Genomic DNA, 21,140 nt, shown 5'->3' with positions numbered 1-21,140 from the left:
AGGCACACTGGATGTAGACAGGCCCCTCTGGTGTTGATAGGGGCAAGACAGGCAGGCACAGTGGAGGTCAGCAGGTCCCTCTGGAGTTGAAAGGGGCAAGAAAGCCTTGCACAGTGGAGGTATAGTCATGTCCCCCTGGTGTTAATAGGGGCAAGACAGGTAGGCACAGTGGAGGTCAACAGGTCACTCTGGTGTTGATAGGGGCAGAACATGCAGGCACAGTGGAGGTAGTTATTATTAGTCTGGTCCCTCTGGTCTTGATAGGGGCAAGACAGGCAGGCACAGTGGAGGTATGTCCCTTTTGGTGTTGATAGGGGCAAGAAAGGCTGGCACAGTGGAGGTATAGTCAGGTCCCTCTGGTGTTGATAGGGGCAAGACAGACAGGCACAGTGGAGGTATATTCAGGTCCCTCTGATGTTGATAAGGGCAAGACATGCAGGCACAATGGAACAGGACAGGCCCCCCTCTGGTGTTGATAGGGGCAAGACAGGCAGGCACAGTGGAGGTGGACAGGCCTCTCTGGAGTTGATAGGGGCAAAAAAGGCTTGCATAGTGGAGGTATAGTTAGGTTCCTCTGGTGTTGATAGGGGCAAGACAGCAGGCACAATGGAAGAGGACAGGCCCCCTCTGGTGTTGATAGGGGCAAGACAGGAAGGCACAGTGGAGGTATAGTTAGGTCCCTCTGTGTTGATAGGGGCAAGACAGGCAGGCACAGTGGAGGTCGTCAGGTCCATCTGCTTTTGGTAGGGGCAAGACAGGCAGGCACAGTGGAAGTGGACAGGCCCCCGTGGTGTTGATAGGGACAATTAAAGCTGGCTCAATGGAGGTATAGTCAGATCCCTCTTGTGTTGATAGGGGCAAGACAGACAGGCACAGTGGAGGTATTATCAGGTCCCTCTGGTTTTGTTAGGGGCAAGACAGTCAGGTACAATGGAGGTAGGCAGGTCCCTCTGGTTTTGGTAGGGGCAAGACAGGCAGGCACAGTGGAGGTAGTATCTAGTAGTCATATCCATGTCATGTTGATAGGAGCATGACAGGCAGGCACAGTGGAGCTTGGCAGGTCCCTCTGGTGTTGATAGGGGCAAGACACGCAGGCACAGTGGAGCTATTAGTCAGGTTCCTGTGGTGTTGATAGGGGCAAGACAGGCAGGCACATTGGAGGTAAACAGGCCCTACTGGTGTTGATAGGGGCAGGAAAGGATGGCACAGTAGAGGTATAGTCAGGTCCCTCTGGTGTTGATAGTGGAATGACACGCAGGCACAGAAAGATGACCGCTGCTGTGATCTCCTCTGGAACCCCCCTCCCCCTTGCAAGGGAGAAGGGTGGGGTGGGGAAGGGGGACAGGGGCACCTGCTCCTGGCATGACTGTCAACCGGGGCATACTGTCCACCCAACCTATCTTGAAACACGGACCAAGGAGTCTAACATGCGTGCTAGGACCTGAAACATAGAAATGAAACATAGAAATGACGGCAGAAGAAGACCAAACGGCCCATCCAGTCTGCCCAGCAAGATTTTCCACTTTTTTTTTCTCTCACATACTTATACTTATACTCTTGGCTCTTAGTAACTGTTTTTATTCTATTTCCCTGCCACCCCCGCCATTAATGTAGAGAGCAGTGTTAGAACTGCATCTAAGTGAAATAGCTTAATTAATTAGGTATTAACCACCGCAATAAGCAAGCTACACCCATGCTTATCTGTTTATTCAGACTATGTAATTCAGTCCTTGTTGATTGTTGCCTGAATATAGATCCACCTTTATTCATTCCCCCCTGCCGTTGAAGGAGAGTCATGCTGGCTATGCATTGAAAGTGAAGTATCAGTCTTGCTCCCCTGCCGTTGAAGCAGAGAGCTATGCTGGATATGCGTGAAGTGTCAAACTGAAAGATGATGAACTATACCTGGGTGGAGCTGCTGCGGGTGCAGTTCTTGGTGGTAGTAGCAAATATTCAAACAAGATCCCCAGGGAGAGTTCTCTTTTTTCTTGAAGGACAGGGCACCCTGGAATGGGTTTGCTCCAAGAGAGGAGCTCGAGCCTTGGAAAGTGGCGCAGTTCCGGCGGCATCCGCTAAGCTCTTGCTGGTCTTTGAAAATCTGGGGGAGATAGCAAATATACAAATGAGAACTTTGAAGGCCGAAATGGAAAAGGGTTCCATGTGAACAGCAGTTCAACATGGGTCAGTTGGCACTAAGAGATAGGCGAGAACCATTTGAAAGGGATGTGCAATGGCCTCTGCTGCCCTTGGCCCATCGAAAAGGAGTCGGGTTCAGATCCCCGAACCCAGAGTGGTGGAGACGGGCGCTGTGAGGCATCCAGTGTGGTAACACCACTGATCCTGGAGAAGCTGGCTGGAGCACTAGGGAGAGTTCTCTTTTCTTTGTGAAGGACAGGGTGCCCTGGAATAGTTTCTCCCCCAAGAGAGGGGCCCGAGCCTTGGAAAGAGGCACAGTTCCAGTGGCGTCTGGAGAGCTCTCACTGGTCTTTGAAAATCTGAGGGAGATAGCATATATACAAATGAGAACTTTGAAGACCGAAGTGGAGAAGGATTCCATGTGAACAGCAGTTCAACATGGGTCAGTTCAGACTCCTGGGTTATGCCTCCCCACCAGCAGATGGAGACAGAGAAGTTTTGACTGACTCTGTCCTTTACCCTCAGGTGCCACCTACAGTCCGTCAGTATTATGTGGTATCAAAGCGTTTACTTTGAAAACATTAAGCAGGCCAGTCACTTGAATGCTTCATCTAGGAATAATGGAATAGGACTCCGGTTCTATTTTGTTGGTTTTTGGAACTGGGACCATGATTAACAGGGACGGCCGGGGGCATTCGTATTGTGCCACTAGAGGTGAAATTCTTGGACCAGTGCAAGACGAACCAAAGCGAAAGCATTTGCCAAGAATGTTTTCATTAATCAAGAATGAAAGTCGGAGGTTTGAAGACGATCAGATACCATCGTAGTTTCAACCATAAACGATACCGACTAGAGATCCGGTTGGGTTATTCCCATGAGCTGCCGAGCAGCTTCCAGGAAACCAAAGTCTTTGGGTTCCGGGGGGAGTATGGTTGCAAAGCTGAAACTTAAAGGAATTGATGGAAGGGCACCACCAGGAGTGGAGCCTGCGGCTTTATTTGTCTCAACATGGGAAACTCACCCAGTCTGGACACGAAAAGGATTGACAGATTGATAGCTCTTTCTCGATTCTGTGGGTGGTGGTGCATGGCTGTTCTTATTTGGTGGAGCGATTTGTCTGGTTAATTCCGATAACGAACGAGACTCCTCCATGCTAACTAGTTATGCGACCCCCAGTGGTTGGAGTCCAACTTCTTAGAGGGACAAGTGACGTTCAGCCACACGAGATCGAGCAATAACAGGTCTCTGATACCCTTAGATGTCCGGGTCTGCATGCGCACTACACTGAATGGTTCAGCGTGTGTCTACCCTTCGCCGACAGGTACGGGTGTTGTGTACGTCGTTGTCTGATGTCTCTGCTCCGCCCACCTTACCTTGTTGGCAACTCCCTCCGGGGTTGATGGAAGGCTAGCTACTGTGGCGTCTCCAGGCCATCCTCCTCCAGTGTCCCTGGACCGGCTCGACGCTGCAAGCCGCCATGTTGACCAGATGCCTAAGGGCGCGTGCGTGTGCGCGGCCCGACTGATATACCAGCGTTGGCGCGAACCTCAGGGGCATCCCCCTGAGATGACGTCATCAGCTCCAGATATTTAAGGTCTCAGTTTTCGCTAACAAGACGAGTTAGCAATGGCATTTGCTACCTCCGGGTATCACTGCGGATGGGATTCGCTATCTGCAAACCTAGCTACTCTGCCTCCTCGGACTTCACTAGAGGTACCCACTCTTCGGGGGCCTCGCTCTCTCTTTTTCTTTTCAGGTCGCAGTCCGGAACCGGTACTCGCTCCCCGAGGGCCCATGTTCTGGACCAGCTCCTGAGTACCACTTCTGCTAAGAAGTCATCGCTGCTTACAACTTTAGTGAGTTTCCATCTAACTTTCAGAGCTTTCCCTGGGACCAGGTACTCATTCCTCGAGGGCCTACTGCATTCCAACTCCTGGGCTGCCTTAAGAGACTATGGTATGAGTGTTATCATCAAGGACTTGTTCCAGAACTCTGCATATACTATCTACTCACTTTCTTAGTTTCTCTACAGCTTAGTTACCTCGGGATCGCTGTTCTAATACCTGAGGGACTACAGCCCAGCCCGGCGCTTCCATCTCACTACTGCCACCTTTGGTGGTTTAATATACTGCTTACTAAGAAGTCTTTGTTGCTTATAACATCAGTGAGTTTCTATCTCTCAGAGCTTTCCCTGGAGCCAGGTACTCGCTCCTCGAGGGCCTAATGCATACCAACTCCTGGGCTGTCTCAAGAGACTATTGTGTGAGTATTACCATCAAGGACTTGTTCCTGAACTCTGCATGTCTTGTGTACTCACTTTCTTAGTTTCTCTACAGCTCAGCCACCTTGGGATCGCTTTTCCAGTACCTGAGGGACTACAGCCCAGCCGGGCGCTTCCAGCTCACTACTGCCACCTCTGGTGGTTTAATATATTGTCTAATAAAAGAACTAGTGTGTGTCTGTCTCCTATACTAAGCCTGACCAGTGGTCCCTCTCGGGATCTCCCCCGTGGGCGTGGTCACCTGCCACTGGTCCAAGGATCCACCCACAACTATTCTAAATAATAACAGATTGCTATCTCCAGCAACTCCGTTAATAACAGTCTGCCACTCTCAGCTTTAACAACAGAGCTCTAATAACAGATTGCTAATTCCCAGCTTTAACAACAGAGCTTTAATAACTACAGGTAACCCACTGAAACCCGTTTGTGATAGGGATTGGGGATTGCAATTATTTCCCATGACCGAGGACTTCCCAGTAAGTGCGGGTCATAAGCTCGCGTCGAATAAGTCTCTGCTCTTTGTACACACCGCCCGTCACTACTACTGATTGGATGGTTTAGTGAGGTCCTCTTATATTTTGTAAGGCCCACAGTGGACCCTTGGATACTGTGGGCCTTACTTTGTAGTGACATAAGGCACGAGACAGACAGGCACATCAATGAGTTCAGGCCTTTGTAGTTACATAAGGCACGAGACAGACAGGCACAGCAATGAGGTCAGGACCATGTGCTGATATATCCGGAGCATATGAGGCAGGCAGAGCTGCCGCAAGGCTTTAAAGTACTTTTATTCATCTTGCCATTCATAGCGAAAATCTGGAAACCCAAGCAAAGGCAGGTTCACTTTCAAAAACACTAGATTTTCCATCAACTCTGGTGCCAGCCTTGAGCGATAAGGGCTCATGATATCCCCTGTCATTGAAAAGACATGTTCACTGAGCACACTGGTTGGTGGATAGGACAGATATCGCTGAGCCACTTTGGCTAGGTGTGGCCAGACAGTGGACTTATGTGCCCAATATGCCAGCGGATCTGTCTCCATGTCCTCAACGGGCTCTGTGAGATACCATGTCACTGACATTTGTGCTGGTATCTCCTTTGCTTGGGTGGGCTGAGAGTCCTTCTTGCCAGCTGCTTTCACTCTTTCCCATTCCAGAACAGATGATTTTTTAGGGGCAACATGGCTTTGGTGTACTGAAGTGGAGGAGGAAGTACTAGCTGTCACTGACAGAGTGCTGCTCCTGCTTGGGCTTGCACTACTCTCTGAAGTGCCCGCTGTTTCCTCTTCTGCTTCATGTCTAATCTGTCTCTGCCTATGGTGCTCCTGTTCACAGACCTTTTCTAACAGCAGGTTCTTCACAAATGTGAGACAATCGGACTGTAGGACGAGTTTCCCTTTCACACGGGGATCACAGACTGGCGAGCATGTATCTGTCGTCTTTTGTTAAAGGTCCTAATCTCTCTTGCATCTGCTTCTGCAAAACGTCCAGACAACAAAGAACCTCTGCTGTCATTCCCTCTTCCTGTTTATAGCCCTCCAAATTTTCCTCCAGAATATTAACTATAGGGATGATGTCAGCAAGGTGGCACTTCTGGAACTCAGCTCCTCTGTGGCATCCTTGAAGGGCTGCAGGATTTTAACCAGCTGACTCATGACTAAGCAATCATGATGCCCTAGGGGACTATGCACACCTATCTCCATTTCCAGAGAAAATGGGGTGTCTGCTGCTCCACTAACCTCTGCAGCATCATATAGGTGGAATTTCACCGGGTGGCAATGTCTTGAATGAGATGCTTGTGAGGCATCTCCAAATCAGTCTGCTTGTGTCGGAGAACCTGCCCCGCCTTCACACTTCTGTGGAAGTGCGCTGCTATGTGCCTGCACTTGTGTATTAATGTATGCAGGTATTCATTCTCTTGGTGCTTGGATTCCAACCCCAGAGCTGACTTCACTACCAGGTACAGAGTGTGTGCAAAACATCAGATGTTCTGAAAGCCCCCGTCAGATATTGCCTTTACCATGTTTGCAACATTATCTGTGACAAAGAACCCTGCCTGAAGATTACTGGCTCTCTGGTGTAGCTGCCACCCCTCCAGCATGTCTCTGATGCAGGATAGAATATTGGCTGAGGTATGGGCCTCGTCTGTCAGGTGGATGTGCAGTAAAGCCCATCTCCACCCTGATACTTGTTCACTAATAGAGCTGCTGCCTGCCCCTGCCTCAGCCAGGACCCACCAGTATGCTTTCAGGTAGAGGTAAGAGTGTGAAGCGTTCATGGTGGTCCAGATATAGCAGGTGAAATGCACACTCCCCTCTGCCTTAGCTAGCAGTGCCTGGATGCGACTGCGACACTGGTTGTACAGTCTGGGGATGACCTTTATGCTAAATGTGGTTCTGGAGGGGACTTTGTAATTTGGAGCTAAGACCTGCAGCAAACGCTTGAAACCCACATTCTCCACTACCTGCAGGGGCTGGTCATCAAGGGCAATCATTTCCCCAATGCTCCTGGTTACAACTTTTGAGGCTGCTTGCCTCCTTCCTCAGGATAGTGTTACCGAACACCACCCCATTTCCTCCATGGTGGGTTGTTGCTTCTGACGCATGGCAGGGGGCTGCTGGCCTGCCACCTGACCGCTGGAAGGGGCAAAGGGCGTGGGGTGACTATGCTCCTTTTCAACCACTTTACACTGCCTGGAAAAAGGGGTCCCCTGACTGGTACTGCCACCATCCCCAGATGTCAGTACAGTTGTGTGTTGCTTCTGCATATGATGCATCATTCCAGAATTAGATGGCCCACTTGCTTGCCTCTGCTAATATCCCTGGCACACTGAGCAAAATGCGGGTCCTCCCTCACTTTAAAGTGGCTCCAGATCACAGATTTCTTTCGTGATCCCTTCTCTATAACCCTCAGGGTGGATGCTGGCACTGGAGTTGAAGTAGTGGGTGCACCCTGAGAAGCAATGCAAGGGGCATCAGTCACACTCTCTGCCTGTGCTGACTGCCCTTCCTCATCATCATCACCAGTTTCCTCTCTCTCCTCCAGCACTGAAGTGGAGGCTAAGATGGAACTAACTAATCCTCCTAAACCTTTTTCAGTTATTATGTCTTCCATTTCTGATGAAGGGAATCCCATACAAGATGATTCTTCATCGGAATCAGAAGCAAACAGTGACTGCGCTACATTTTCAGTGCTAACTAGAGTCTGCTGTCGCACTGCTGCTTTTGGGTCTCGCTCTTTTGCTTTCTCCACTACCCCAACTGCCTTGGATGGCTCAGCCTCCCCTTCCCTCACCTCCAAAACAGGGTCAGAAACAGGTGGTGGAGGTGCATCATCTTTAAATTTAATTTTTTTCTGGCTGGAACTGCCTGCCCCTCCAGAGATTTTGGATTGGAACTGGTCCCTTTTTAACTTTAATGGGGGACTGCCTCTTGAAGTGCCTCCTCTGCCAGTGCCTCCTCTGCCAGTGTCAATCACTTGACCTGTACCTTTCCCTGACATCATGGATTTTAATGTCACTGCCTACTGACGATTTGGATTAAAAGGATTATTTCTTTATTGGTTGTACTGAACACCACTGTACCAATATATGTGAGTGTGGAAAACTACACACATACACACACACACACACATACACACAGTGCAGTGTCTTGCTATACACTACAACTGAGACTGCTCTATGTGCACAAAAAAACCCTAAAACCCAGATGCCTACTGGGGATTTGGATTAAAAGAGCACCACTGTACCAATATATGTGAGTGTGGAAAACTACACACACAGAGACACACATTGCAGTGTCTTGCTGTACACTACAACTGAGACTGCTCTATGTGCTCAAAAACAGTACTGAAACTCCAGATAAAACACTGGAAGCCTCAGCCTGACTACTCCTGCTGTGAGTCTGCAAGCCCAATTCCTACAGTACTCACTGTGATGCTGCTTGTAGTAAAACAATACCCACTGCCAGACAGCCACTGCAACTCTCACACTATCTCCCACCCACACCACCCAAACCCTGCCTGCAACCTACCCCAGGGGGGTAAGATCAGCAGCAAAATGTCACTGCTGGCAGCTTGTCTCAGTGGGTGAGACAGAGAGACAGTCTGAGTGCAGTAAAAAAAACCTAGCTGCCTAGCACAGAAGCACAAAAGGACAAAAATCTTTTTCAGCAATAGCTCTGATTTTCAGCTATTGAATAGATAATTGAGACACTCTAATCAGCAAACAACGCTCTCAGATAGAACCCAAGAAGAAAGTGCACTGTGGTATAGTTGCTGAAGGTAGAAAGAAACCAGGATGAGCATCACAAAGCAGCGATTGGCTAAATTGAAAAAATGCTTCGCTCTGATATGTTGGCATTCTCGTTTCCTTGCCAACCTGTCCGACCCACTCTATGACAGGGCTGTGAGGTCAGTTATGACTCACAGAAAAGGGCTGGTTGCTATAGATCAGGGGTGGGCAAGTCCAGTCCTCGAGTTGTATGCAAATAGATTTGCATACAACTGAGGCAGTGTGTATGCAGGTCTCTCTCATGCATATTCATTAAGGATATCCTGAAAACCCGACTGGTTTGCAGCCCTCGAGGACTGGAATTGCCCATTCCTGCTGTATATACTCCCACATGACTTTCTCCTATTGCAAAAGGCTGCTAAGAAAGCACTGTGAACCAATATGATATGTTTCATTTGTGGGGGATCGCTATTCATTTCGTGGTCCCACAAATGAAATGAATAGGGACTTTTTCATTGCGGATGGACATTCATTGTAAACGAATGCACATCCCTAGTAGAAGTGCCATACTCGCTGAAGCCACCAAGTCTAAGCAGGTGTTAAGGCATTCCATGGATGCCACCAGTGTCTCCAGAACCCTCTGCTGTTCCAAGATCTTCTGAACCAGGCCCAGAATGGCTTGCAGTGTGGAGGCCTCCGTCAGATCCATGACCTTGGCTAACTGTCCTAGTGTGGACCCCTGGGCTGAGGGGGAGTTGGCACCACTGAGTATTGAAGAGGGTCAGAGCAGTCGGCAGTTGTCGGGGTCGATGTCCAGGCAAGAATTTAGGATGGTGGTGAAGCTCATATCCAGGCAAGGGTCATGTCAGGCAGCAAATCTCATGGTCAGTTATCCAGGCAACGGTCGTGGCAGGCAGCAAATCTCATGGTCAGAGTCTAGGCAAGGACAAGGTTCAAAGACAATCCAGGGCACAGAATGGGTCAGGAACTCAGGAACGCACCCCTGGCACAACCAGGAGCAAGGAGCCAAGGCAAGGTCTGCAAGCCAGACCTTAAGTAGAAAGGGCTGCCGACATCCGGATGGAGGGGCTGCGGCATTCTCCCACCACGCGTGTCTAGGAAGCACAGGAGGAGCGAGGGGCCTGAGGCAGTGCTTGATCGTGTGCCGGCAAGGTAGGGAGCCAGAGGAACCAGCTGCTTCAGTCCGGCAGGGAGCCAGCTAGGAAGAGCTGCATTGGCAGTGGCTCCCCACTGTTACCAGAGTTCAAGGGCCTACCTGAGCCACGCCGTGGTGGGGGTGAGTGCAGGAAGCAGGTCGTGGCCCTCCGCAACCGGCAGACATAGCAGTTTCTTCTGTGAAGAATGCGGCATAGGAGGAAAAAAGAAAAATGCCAGGACTGTAATAGACCACACAGGTCAAATGTTAAACTGCCATCTTGGCTTGACTCCTCCCCCTATGCTTGCAAAATTGTATTCAAAATAATAGTTAATGAGCTGCTGCTATAAAAATGATCAAAATCAACCATTAGCATGTAGCAAATCTGCAGCACTCTATTAGGTGTCAATTTTTTTTTTTGTGAAATTTCCCATGGCAAAACTTTGCATGCTGTTTTTCTACAGAGCTTATTTGCATTTAAGTGCTGCAGAAAAATACTGTATGCTATTTTGCAAATTTTGTGCATGTTCTAGATAATACCTTTCCTCCTTGTGTTCATTTCAGAAGCATTTCGTTTTCCCCAGACAGCCAGTGCTGCATTTTTTATTTGATTACATTTCTTTGTCACAGAGGATGAATCTCTTTCCATTGAACCCTTCGCACCAGTCCAGGCAGTTCCTTGTGGATTTTCCATTAACCAGGAATGAAGTGGTATGGTTGCCATATTAGTCCATCTAGATATGTCAAAATAAAAAAGTCTAACAAGTTATAGGTCAGACATTTTCTTTTAATGGGAAGAAATTCAATAGCAATTAATATTTTTAAAAACATCTTCTAGGAAAGATGGATCAAAAGAGCCAATAGTGGAGATGCGACCTGAGGATGAGAGGATCACAAATCATGATGGGAGCCCGGTAAATGAACCAAATGAAACGACACCGCTGACAGAACCAGAGTAAGTACCATGAAGTCAGAATTAGTATTCTTTACATCTTTTTTCTATATATTCTGACTTGTAAGACTTCCATTTTTAAAGCTGTCCGATTACTCTTTGCTGGTAAATTCATTATGTATAATCTTCAAAAGTCTCTCCAGTGTTTCAGCAAGACTAGAGAAGCTTTTGCCTATTCCAGCACAGTCAGCCTGCCCCACATTTCATCTGGTTTTGGGCGTGTAGTCATTAGGAGTCTCCATAAAAGCATACTTGGCATAGTCTTTTTTCCAACTAGATATTTTATTCAAGGCTAAATATTATTACAAAGAGGCTGTGAGCTTGGCTAGCAAACACCACATGCCTACTGAACGTTACCAACATATTTTGTTGAAACACCATTGGTATATAATATAAAGGACAGTACTGGCTAAAACATTGTGTTCTGAAAATCGCTTGGTGTTGTATGGGGGAATAAGTTGGATTCTCACAGCTATATTCTTTGAAGGTCTGTCATTCAAGTCATGAAAATAGCATTATACCCACAGGATTCGCATGTATCTTGGCAAGCCCAAAAAAAGGTAGAATCTGAAGTAACCATTCTAGAAAATCTTAAATCTTTCACACCACTGCCTGGAAGAGAGCTGATGCAGTGAGATAGGGCAGGGTTAGTAATTTCACATTCACACTCTACCTCCTCTTGTCAAATTGCATGATGATATATATTCACCAGCAGTGAATTCCCAGCTTAATGGAAGATGCTTTGTATACTGTGTGAGCACATGGCCATCACTGCCTAGTGTTCTCTGGGATTTAGTCCGCTGTTCCTAGGAGCAAGGCTAACCTTGGCAGTTTGCAGCAGCACAATGAAAGTCCAGTAATACAGATGTCAGTGCTTATCACAGACCACCTTTGTAATCATTCCTGTCAAAAGGGGGTCACTTCTATTCTCTTTCTTCCCTGTTACTTGTATACGATTTTGCTGATATATGGTGACATCTTGACCACAGAGTAATAAAGAGGTTTTGCACTAGAGAGTCAGATTTTCAATGCCTTAAGGTTTTACTTCTTCTGAAACAATGCCTGTTTATCACAGGCTCTTCCTGGGACAGACAAGGGATTGAGCACATTCTCCATGCAGTCAGTAATTAGAGTCCTCAGAAATGGGTCTTTAACTTGGTAAATTCCCTGTTTTAAGAACAAACAAAAACATTGGTTCCATGATCTAACTATTCTGTGGCAAATTATAATGGTGGAACATATCTAGAATTCAATGTTCACTCTTAAAAACTTCAAGGAAAATTTGTGAATTTGGAAAATAACATTCTTCCATTTTTCTGTCTTTTTGCCGCCTGTTTTTGGGCATGTTTCTTCTGACAAATTTCAGATGTTGTCTCTGATCGTGTTTGTTGCGATCCTGCCCGTGAGGAGCGCAGGCAGGCTTCTCACCTTACACAGCCAGTCGGGCCGCTGTCGTCTACTTCTTCGCGGCAGGCCTGCCGCCGTTGCCAGGCTCCCCCCCCCCCCCCCCCCCCCCTGCCTGCCTGCCCAGTAGGGTGAGGCCGCCGGGAGCCCTCCAGTGTGGCTGGGACCTCCGCTGCCGCTCCGGCTCTCCCCCGACGTGCTGCAACACTCCCGGGGTCTTCAGCCGGCAAGGAGGCCATCCCTGCCGGTGCCTGCTTCAGCCCGGATCCTTGCCTGCCTGCCAGTACCTGCAGCCTTCCTGCTCTGTCTTCGAGACTGGAAGCCGCCTCTGCTACCTGCCTTGCTTCTCTGAGCCCTCCGTGGCTGGGGATGCCACCAGCCTGGAGTTCTCTCTTCCTGCGGCTGGTAGCCTCTTCTGCTCCGCTGCCTGCCTGGCTTCCTCAGGCCTTCCACGTGGCTGAGGACGCCAACTGTGGATCCTGCTTCTCTTCTTCTTCCAGCTCTCCTTAGGCGCGGGCATGCACCTCTCTCCAACTTTTCAAGGGCCAATCAGGTGTGGCCCCCTGCTGACCCCTCCCTGGGCATTGTCCTCTCCAGCCCTACAAAAGGGCTCAGCGTCCATTCCAGCTTTGCCTTCGCAAGGAGTTGGTCACTCCTGGGATCCTGCTGTCCTTCGCTCCAGGAGTCGTCCTTGTTCCAGCACTTCTTCAAGGTCCTGTGTTTCCTGTTCTTTGTTGGAGCTCCTCGTCTTGACCTGTTGTCTACGTTCCAGTCCAGATGTTCACCTGCTGTTCCTGATGTTCATGTTCCAGCCCTAAGGTCTGTCTCCTGATCCGGTAATCCGTGTTCCAGTCCACATGTTTGTTCCTGATGTCTGTGACCCAGCTCTGATGTTGTTTCTCCTGATCCTGAAGTCCTTGTTCCTGTCCAGCTGTCCTGAACCCCTGGTTCCTCGTGCCACTCTTCCTGGCATGCCATGTCGTGGTCCGTGACCAGCCCTACAGGCGGGCTGAGTAGGGCGCTTCATGGTGCAAGGCCTACCTCACTTCTGCAGCACTAGCCTCTGGAAGACTTCTGCTTCTGTACTTATCCCTGGTCTACAGAGTTCCTAGTGCTTGCTCCATCCGAGCCAAAGACTCTGCCAGAACCTGTACTCCCAGCATGGTCCATGACCAGCCACTGGTGGCTGAGTGGGGCGCACCTCGGTGCAGGCCTCCCCAGCTTCTGAGACATGCTTCATTCATTGCTCCACATCTCGTCTAGAGGCTCTTCGAGTCCAGCGTGGTCCGTGACCAGTCCCGCGGGTGGACTGTGTAGGGCACACTACGTTGCAGTCTCATCCCAGTGCTTTACCTGAGTCTTCTGATTAACTTGAGCCTTGCCCGAGTCTTCTGATTACCTTGAATCTTGCCTGAGTCTATGTCCTCAGTTCCTCGCACCCTTCCTACATTGGTCCTGCTCCCGCAGATGTAGGACAGGGTGGTCCGTGGCCAGAACAGTGGTACTGGCTGAGTAGGGCGCCCTGAGGGACCGTGCCACTGTCTGTATACCTGAGTCTCGTCTGTGCATCCAAGTACCTCGTTCCTGATTCTCGTCTGAGTCTTCATGTTTCAGTCTTCGCTGCCCTGGACTCCATCCGGCCTTCTGCTTCTTGCCGTACCCTGCGGCAGGTCTGAAAGGGCTTGGAACGGTCGAAGGGTTGTTCATAAGACCACCATTGCGTTGTTGGTCTTCTGAAGCGTGCAGCTCCGGAGGAGGGTCAGTATCTCCAGTCATCTATCTTCAGTCCAGCCTCGCTCCTGTCCAGCCCATGTTCGGGCATGCCTCGCCTACCGCGGCACCTCTTCGGAGTTCCTCTGAAGGAGCCGTGGCCCAATAACACACATCTCCTGGTAAGCGGACCGCTCTCCTAGCGCGCCACAACAGTGTAGATCAGAATCCAAGTCATTTCCTGCCAGGCTGCCAGTTTCAAACGTAATCTGTTTATACATCTCATCTAGTGAGAATGTTTATTATAAATTGCAGAAGTATCAACAACCTCCATTATATTGCCATAAAATATAAACGTAGCCCCTAACCCAACCTCTCCAGGGTAAAGGGGCTCACATGGAAGGTCATGGACAATTGTAGCTCCCATGCTCCCAGGTTATTCCTGCACATGATTTAAAGGGCAAATCTTTCAAGGCCCTTAGGGATTTTGTTTTCTGGAGGTCCTCTACAACAGTCCAGAAGGAAAAATGCACACTGCCAACTGTGTATGTATTCTCGTAAACTTAAATGCAGGTAAAATGTCACAATGGATACACTTTTCTTTTTCTATAGTACACCTAGATGCAAAAAAAATAAAAGTTTCCATAAATAGTCTCGGTCAACAATAATTCTGTACACCCTGGCATTAGGTACTTTTTAGTGAGGAAAACTCTTCCTGGTATTCTCTGTAGTTGTTCCTGCAAACTGGATGCAGACTCTTGAATCAAATAGATAAGAACTGGAAGCTTTTTAGTAGACAAAGACAGAAAAGCCTCATACAGCATCTCTAGAGTCCTCCTTATAATTCCAGCTTGGAAATTCCATCAATTGAAGCAATCTCCCTTTAAAATTAAAGAAGTAGAGAAATATCTCTCGCTTCCTTGGGATCATCTCAGATTTTTCAATTTATTTATTTATGTGACAGCTTTTCTATACCGACATTAAAGTACACATCATATCGGTTTACATAAAAACAAAAGGTGGAAAGTACAATTAACAGGGATGGGGGGGAGGACAACTGAAAGAAGGTTCCATAACAGCGAAATCTGACAAACCAAATGAAGGAGAGAAATAGGATAGAGATAACATGATTAACAAGTATGGGAATATACAGAATATACAGGATTACTTGATTTAAAAATTTACAAATAGTCTACAGGGTTGTTTTACACTGATTACATAGGGTTTAACAGGGTTACAAGTTTATTAGATTAAGTAGGCTAGAGATGGGGGGGAGGGGGGGCAGGACGGAGGTGTCAGAAGAGTTAATCCGGAAAGGCCTGGTGAAAAAGCCAGGTTTTTTAGCAATTTTTGGAATTTAAACAGGCATTGCTCCAGACGGAGGCCGGGAGGAAGAGAATTCCAAAGAGTGGGGCCCTCAATGGAGAGGGCACGGTTTCTTGTTGCTGAGAGTCAGGCTTTCTTAAGTGTGGGGACTTGTAGGGTGCATTTGAGGTTCGTTCTGGTGGGGCGGGCGGATTGAGCTGGTAGAAGTGGTTCATTGAGCCATAGGGAGTTATGCGTGTAGATAGCTTTATGTATGATGGTGAGGGTCTTGAACATAATACGGGAGGAGATGGGGAGCCAGTGTAGGTCTCTGAGGATGGGGGTTATATGGTCTGATTTACGTGCGTTACTGATTATCCTTGCTGTCACATTTTTAAGTATCTGGAGAGGTCTGATGGTGGAGAAGGGGAGGCCAAGGTACAATGATTTGCAGTAATCCAACTTAGATGTTAGGGTAGCTTGGATAACAGTTTTGAGGTCATGAGTGTGGAGTAGGGGCTTGAGCTTTTTTATGACCATGAGCTTATAAAAACCTCCTTTTATGATGAAGTTAATGTGGCTCTTGAGGCTCAGATGAGGGTCAATTAGAATGCCTAGGTTTTGTACAGAGGATTGTGAGCTGAGAGAGGTGGTCGAGGGATCGTTAGAAGGGGTCGGCATAAGGGTCTGCTGGTTATGGATGAGGAGGAGCTCAGTTTTAGTAGAATTGAGGGAGAGTTGAAGGGAGGTGAGCAGAGTGTTAATAGAGGCAAGGCATTTCTCCCAGAAGGAAAGGGTGGCAGTTAGAGATTCACGGATAGGGATGATGATTTGGACATCATCTGCGTAGATGTAGAATCTGAGCCCGAGATCAGATAGATGATTGCAGAGGGGGAGGAGGTATAATATATTACAGTAATCCCCCTTGGGCTTCAAGAGACCAAAAGGGCTCCCAAGTCCTGAAGGCCTGAGCACCCCAACTTTGGCCACAGCTACTTTCCCAGGACAGAAGACAGCAGTCATCTCCCTTGGAGATTGCACACCAGAAGAATCTGAGCCATGAAGGCACAGGACTAGGAAGCATCAGATATCTCCACAGCTCTTACTTTCTCTGAGCCTACTTGTAAGGGGCACTTTTGTGACTCCTTACATAAATATCAAAACATGAAGTATTTTCCTTCTGTTAAGTTTTTCTGTTTCCATAAATTAATAGAGTTATGTCACCGAGGGTTGAATGTTAACGCAAAATATCTTTTTATTGGAATTTCATTAGCTTGATGGTAAGATCAGAGGCATTTTACTTGCCTAAACTATATGCAGGATATTCCATTTCTAGATCCATGCAAGTACTTTTCCGAGAAGTATATATGATCAGGTAGTTTTCCAAATCATCAGCACCAGCAGTTAATTGTGTTGCACTCACTTCTCTTTCATTTGTGCTCCTAGAGCCACATTTTCAAAGGTTTGCAGTACAGCTGCAATATGTTTAAAAGTGTAATACAGATGTGCAAAGGGACCAGTCACACATCTTTTATGTTATCTAAGGGAAGAAAGTGTCTAAGTAAATTTAGACAGCTAAATGTAAACAGCCAAGAAAGCCGGCAGTCTGAGATGTGACCTTGTAACAGGACACACTCAACTAATTTTCAATATGCTAAACATGTAAATCATTCATAGGTTACTGCACCAGGTATTTTCAGTAACCCAATTCAATATTCAGATGGAGCATTACAGGTCTATTGTCTTTGTGTTTTATGTGTGAACAGACTTTGGCAGTGGTACATCGAAGTAAAATTTCAAGTGGTTCATTTAAAAAAAAAAATGTGACTGCATTATTGTGGTTGAATTTAGAAACTGTGCATGTACCAAACTTTAAATGTGTAAATAACTAAGATAGCATGCCACTCTGCCAACTCTTCAAGCATTTGTTTTACTCGCTTTGGAAAATGGAGCCTAGTGTCTAACCCACTAGAATATATGATGATAACTTTTACACAGGCACGTGGGTGCATATGTGCGCACGTTCATCGGCCCGCACCCAGGGATGCGGCCCATTTTTAACATTCACGCTTATATGCATGCATGTTGTAAAACAGCCTTTACACATGCACGCATGTGTGCATGCAATTTTAAGTGGATGTATGCTTATGTGCATAAATGCCACTTCTATCACATAAGTTTGGTTTTTTTTTTAATAGACACACATCAACACCATTACTAGTTTTACCAGTTTGTTCCCAGTTCACCCAAGTAAGGAGTAGGACTTCCAAGTGCCCTATTTATTTATTTATTTATTTAGTGATTTTTATATACCGCGGCACGTAAAAAGATACATCACCTCGGTTTACAATAAACAATAAATTAGCAACAGGCTTTACAGACAACAGGCTTTACAGACAGTAAACAATAAAAACTGCAACAGGCTTTACATAAATAACGGATTTAAGGGGTACATAATATAACTCATTTTAACTATTACGAACAAATGCATAATATAAATCAATTACGAAGCAGGAGAGAAAACAGGCAAATAACCTGTTAAAGTCCTAGTTTAATATCCCTAGTTTAATAATATAGTTTAATAGTTAAAGTCCTAGTTTAATATTAATAGTTTAATATCCTCCCTTCTCACCTGTTGCACCGACCCTTTAAACCCTGCTGCTGTGTTTAGTTTTTTTTGTATTATGACTTACATGCCATGCCAAGCAGAAATAAAGTTATGCAGCCCTGGGGTGCGCCTGTGTGCAAATTTCAAGGTGAAATCCAGGAGCATCCATGCCCCATTCAGACCACGCCCATGCCTCTCCCCTTTTTCAGAACTTTTCATTTGTGATCGTATCAAAAGATACACATGTACAAGGGTGGCTTTTATAATCCATTCGGCACACGCCGGCCCGACTTGTGCATGTATCTCCCAGTTTTGACACACACTGGGCTTTTAAAATTCTTCTTTATGCTCAGGGGTGGATTGGCCTATCGGGGGATCAGGCATCTCCGGTGGGCCGGTCGCTCTAGTCACGTGGTCTGTCGAGCGTGGCCGTGACAGAGCCGTGCTCGGCAGACCACGTGGCATCTCCTGGGACGACCTGGGCGACGAATCCCCGGGCTGGTCGTCATCGGGAATCCGCCCCTGTTTATGCTTACAAGTTTATTTGTTTATATTTCTCTTATGACAATATGCTAAATTTGTATTGTTTTGCCACAGGAAACTGCCTTTAAAAGAAGAAAATGGCAAAGAAGTTTTAAGTCCGGAAGTGATAGAAATTAAAATTTCTAATGACATCATCCAGTCAAAAGAAAATGATAGCAAAGCATAACAGGAAAACTACAAAGGCCTGAATCAAGATATATCCATATGATTGGAGCAACTGTGGGAGCAGGACCTTTACAAATGACCTTACTTTCTTGGGCAATGTAAGCTTTGAATTGTCAGTACAAGCAGTCATAATCCAGCTCTTGCATCTGCCTGCCAGTCTGCTTTTAATTCATAATCCTGACAGATTCCAGTCCCTTTGTATCAAACTGATAAATATGCAAAGTGAGTTCTTTAATTTATTTTATGACTAAGGTGTTCTATTTATAAAATATTTTACATTTTTATTAATAACAAAGACTTAGTTTCATAAATCAAATAGTGATGCACTGTAAAATTCAGTCTAATCAACTGGCACATAAACCTATTGAAAATGATGCATCCAGAGCCCAAAAGACAAACTTTTACTGCTGTGCTTCTTATATGGAAGAAGAGATTAAAGACTTTTCCAGTATGTCACGCTTACTTCTGGACATTGCCCCATTTATATACTGCAAAATAAATTATTATAGAGATCAGTTATATTAGCCATTCTGAAAAAACATAGGAAGGAAGATATTGACTATTATAATTTTGTGGGCTTGAATGAGAGACCTTACTGTATATCCACTCAGTAACATGTTTGATTGATATTTAGAAATGTGTATATAGCATCACATGAAAAATGCATCTGTGAAAAGAAAACCACAGTGTGAGATTCTCTTTTACAGAAACCAGTGAGTGGATTTAAGGGTGCTCCCATTCTCTGCCTGTATAAATTGGGCCAAAATGGAACTTACTTGCATTTTCTTGTGGTTTTATTCTTTTCTGATGTTTGTTTTAGGTTTTACTTGCTCTTTTTTTTAATTCCTTTCAAATATAGAAAATGAACATCTGTTTCCAGTAAAGCTGCCTCCATAGGGTGTCTATGGCAAAGCTCTCGGTAACAGGTCAAGTCAGTAGGGCACTTCAGTAGGGTTGATTCCCCTTCATTGCTGTTCTACAAATTTAAAGCCACATTAAAGGATAGTACCATTAAAAAGAAAGTTTAAATATTTGACCCTCCAGTCAAATAAATATGCTTTGATGAATTAAAACTTAATCACCATTTCCCTATTGTTTTTTCCTGCCATGGAATATGAAATGTATTACGTTAGTCCAATAAGATTTGTTTGGTTATTGATCTTCATTTCCTGCTCTGGAAGAAATGGGGGTCAAGGAACTGGTCAAGGTCTGATCAAGGTACAGACATAATAAGCACACATTACCAACAGCTTTAATGAAAGAAACATGTAGCCAATGTAACATGAGTTCCTGTTTTACAATATGCAGGAGAAGCAAGATAGCCAAGGTGCTTTCCTACAAGGCAGGTAAGGACTGAGACCCAGGCAGCTCAGCATGATTCAGCGTACTCGTTTACAGACCCAGTCCTGAGCATTAGGAATATGTTGTGCCAGCAGGGATTAAAAAGATGTGCTATTAAGGGTGGTTTTCCCTTTGGGTCAATCAGACTTTGGCTGGGTGTAACCAAGCCTACAAAATCGGGGGATCAGAAACAGTACTACTTCCCGGACACGCCACTGCGGAATGGCTCTCCCTGCAGGCCGGGCTCCCACAGCCAGCCGTCACTAGTCCTTACAGGAACAATCGGTAACCTGTGGCAGGCTATACGCTACCAGACTTTGCAAAATAGACTATTGCAATGGTCTGCTTGTGGAAGCTGGTCCCTTCTGAATCTAGGAGTAGCTTTCAAACTCTGTGCAGAAGACTGTAAGCTGGGGTGGGTAAGGGAAGGGGGTGTCGTTTTACCCACAGCTTTTCAAAGTGGAAAAGTTCTCTTTGGAAATTGATTTGGAAAAAGTCCGCACACATACCTGCACCTGCTCTTTGTCTGGGTAGTTTTTCAGGGGAAATATGTGTGCTTACATTAAAAGTAGAAGCAAAAGTGCTAAGTCTTCCTCCGTCCCAGCCCAGGAGTGCCTCTTCTGTCAGCGCAGAAACCTGCGCATCTAGTGGCACCGCACAGCTTACTTTGCACACAGATCAAAACCTGGATCTCTCTATGTAAAACACAGTTTTATATGCAGAAATAGTTTAAAAATAGTCTGCCCTTTCTTTATCTCATAGTCCTGGACCTTTAAAAGGAAAAGTGTAATATAGAAAGCATGTGATTTGAATGTCTCTGCATTGCCTTAATAGCAAATATATGAAAACAAATTATTTTATGAATTGAAACAATGTTGTACGCGACAAATCAAAATTTATTAAGGACCCCTTGTACTGGAATTAAACGTTCTGTCAGTGTTTGACTGGACTGATGGGACTGAAGGAAGCCTTGCCAGTGTTTCTGATTTATGGAGTAAGAGGTTTTTGTTTAAGTGTGTGCCAAGCAAGGAAAGGTCATACCCTGAGAGGTTTTTAGGGGTTTTTTTTACAATCAGAAAGAATGCTCCAGACTAACAACTGTATATTTTTGCAAAGTTTCCAAATGGGAAACAGTTTGTAGTAATTGTAAGATATGTTAGCAACTAGAACATGAACTGTTTATTTCCCATTTTTTTATAGACTGGAAATACTCTACATCTGTAAAAATATCTCCCTGGATGTCAGACAGTGAGTCTAAATGTTAGTGTAACATGTTGCAAGCATTGACTGAGTACAAGTAATGGTCACA

At 46.1% G+C, this 21,140-nt stretch overlaps 1 protein-coding gene across 2 annotated transcripts in view; it reads left to right on the top strand.

Moving 5' to 3' along the window:
- The window catches only part of NCAM2 (neural cell adhesion molecule 2), a 373,071-nt gene extending 354,342 nt beyond the window's left edge, over window positions 1–18,729 (top strand). For both annotated transcript variants that reach the window (XM_029578509.1, XM_029578508.1), the window contains 2 exons: window positions 10,642–10,758; window positions 18,380–18,729. In XM_029578509.1, coding sequence (XP_029434369.1) covers window positions 10,642–10,758; window positions 18,380–18,491 — 229 coding nt within the window. In that variant the 3' untranslated portion in view covers window positions 18,492–18,729. The remainder of the gene's footprint in view (window positions 1–10,641; window positions 10,759–18,379) is intronic.
- The last annotated feature ends 2,411 nt before the right edge of the window (window positions 18,730–21,140 follow it).

Source organism: Rhinatrema bivittatum, chromosome 15 (genome assembly GCF_901001135.1).
Source record: "Rhinatrema bivittatum chromosome 15, aRhiBiv1.1, whole genome shotgun sequence".
In the NCBI taxonomy this organism is placed as follows: domain Eukaryota; kingdom Metazoa; phylum Chordata; class Amphibia; order Gymnophiona; family Rhinatrematidae; genus Rhinatrema; species Rhinatrema bivittatum.
Note: the sequence above shows the minus strand (reverse complement) of the source record. Positions and strands in the feature narration are given on the sequence as shown.